The sequence below is a fragment of the Triticum urartu genome, chromosome 6 (assembly GCF_003073215.2).
Source record: "Triticum urartu cultivar G1812 chromosome 6, Tu2.1, whole genome shotgun sequence".
NCBI classification, from domain to species: domain Eukaryota; kingdom Viridiplantae; phylum Streptophyta; class Magnoliopsida; order Poales; family Poaceae; genus Triticum; species Triticum urartu.
This window is the reverse complement of record NC_053027.1, coordinates 411,802,880-411,804,705: the sequence shown is the minus strand read 5'-3', so window position 1 is coordinate 411,804,705 and position 1,826 is coordinate 411,802,880. Positions and strand designations below refer to the sequence as shown.

Below are 1,826 nucleotides of genomic sequence, written 5' to 3'. Positions count from 1 at the left end.
GCCATTTCAGTAAGCACACACTTTTCCTGTTTTAGCACAAGTTTATGTAAATTCTTTGCACTTTGTTTACAAAATGACTTCTCCTTTTGGTACTGTTTGTTTCGGCGTAGAATTGCAAAACCACTTGTTGATCTAATCTTAATATCCAATGTGTTTTGTTGTTGTGGATAATGAAGTTCAGTATGTGTGAGCAAGAACATGACAGGACAATTTCTTACCAGGACTGATTTGTAGGAACAATTATATCTTCTCAAACTATTCACAGTCGACATGAGCTTAAGAAATTCTAGATATTAGAAATGGCTCCTGGGAGCATTTTTTTAAACAAATGCCAAGAATACTTTTCTTACATGTATTTGTTCTTGCCCTTTCAGTTGCTTGTAAATATTCACAAAGTTGTACTAAAGCAACGGCAATTAACATGGATCGGAGGGAGTAGAAAAGCAAAGTATTGTGACCTGTGCTAAGAAAACAAGCTTATAGTGCTTAAAAAATGATTTTACAGCACTGGATTTTCTTTTTTCCCAGATCAAAACATGACATTTCTGTGCTTTAGCAAAACTGTTCTTTGTGACACTTTATATTCAGTCAGAAGACACGAACATGCATGTTGTCAAACGAAGCCATTTTTTTCCTTTTAAATATACTCCTTTTACTGTTTGAGTGCGGAGCCAAAGCGTCACCCGCATGAATTTCACAATCCTTTGCTTATGAATTTCACGGTCTGTCGAGTATTTCGTGTCAGCTCCACCGTTTTCTGAGATTGATAACAGCCCTGGGAAGTTGGAAGTTTACGATGACGGAGCTACAAAATTCCGGACGTTTCCGAGGCCCGGATGCAACAAAAACCGAAAGCGCCAGAAATATTGCAGTACGCAACCCTCTCTCGCCTCGCACAATCCTCACTCGCTCGTCTATCCGTTCCTCCGCCTCTCGTTGCCCGGGCTCCCTATCCTGCACTCCTCTCCCGCGCGCCCACCACCTGTTCGACCCGACGCCCCGCCCCTCCACACGCGCCCCACATTCCAGTCGCTCGCTCGCCGCCAATGGCAACGACCGCCGCGGCCATGGCGCCCCCCTCCACCTCCACCTCCGCCTCCTCGGTCCTCCTCCTCCGCCGCCTCCCCTCCCCGGCCTCCGCCGCCCAGCGCCGCTGCCGCCTCGGCCCGCCGCCCCGCCTCCGCGCCGCCCGCCCGCGGGTCTCCCTCACCAGCGACGTCTCCTCCTCGTCCGACGTGGCCGAGGAGGAGGCCGAGCACGCGCCCAAGGTCGGCAGGCGCGTGCGCGTCACGGCGCCCCTCCGCGTCTACCACGTCGTCAAGGCGCCCGACCTGGACATCCAGGGCATGGAGGGCGTCATCAAGCAGTACGTCGGCGTCTGGAAGGGCAAGCGCATCACCGCCAACTTCCCCTTCAAGGTCGAGTTCCAGCTCACCGTCGACACCCAGCCCAAACCGGTCAAGCTCTTCGTCCACCTACGCGAGGACGAGTTCGAGTACATCGCCGACGAATGAGACCACTGTACCTACCTCTCTGTAACAACTGTACATGGCCAAGTAAGCCGACCGCCTTCCTCATATACAATAATAATGGCCGCAGCGTAGGCGTGTGTATATTGTTCCGGTGTGTGTGTGTGTGTGTGTGGTGAGAGGGATGAAGGCTGAAGAGGGTTGGAATTAGGAACGCATGACCAGGAAGTTGATTGCTTGCTTGCTGTCGTTCCCTTGTTCCTCCTCTAATTCAACATCTATTTTTTCTCAGATGTGGGGAATTGTTCGGATAATGATGATTGATAGTTCTAAAATAACACCGATATTTTGCTCTTC

General features: G+C 50.4%; 1 protein-coding gene across 1 annotated transcript; it reads left to right on the top strand.

The window, feature by feature from the left end:
- Window positions 1–1,046: 1,046 nt before the first annotated feature.
- Window positions 1,047–1,826, top strand: LOC125513843 (ferredoxin-thioredoxin reductase, variable chain-like). Its single transcript, XM_048679051.1, has one exon. The coding sequence runs from the start codon at window positions 1,047–1,049 to the stop codon at window positions 1,512–1,514; it is 468 nt and encodes a 155-aa protein (XP_048535008.1). The 3' UTR covers window positions 1,515–1,826.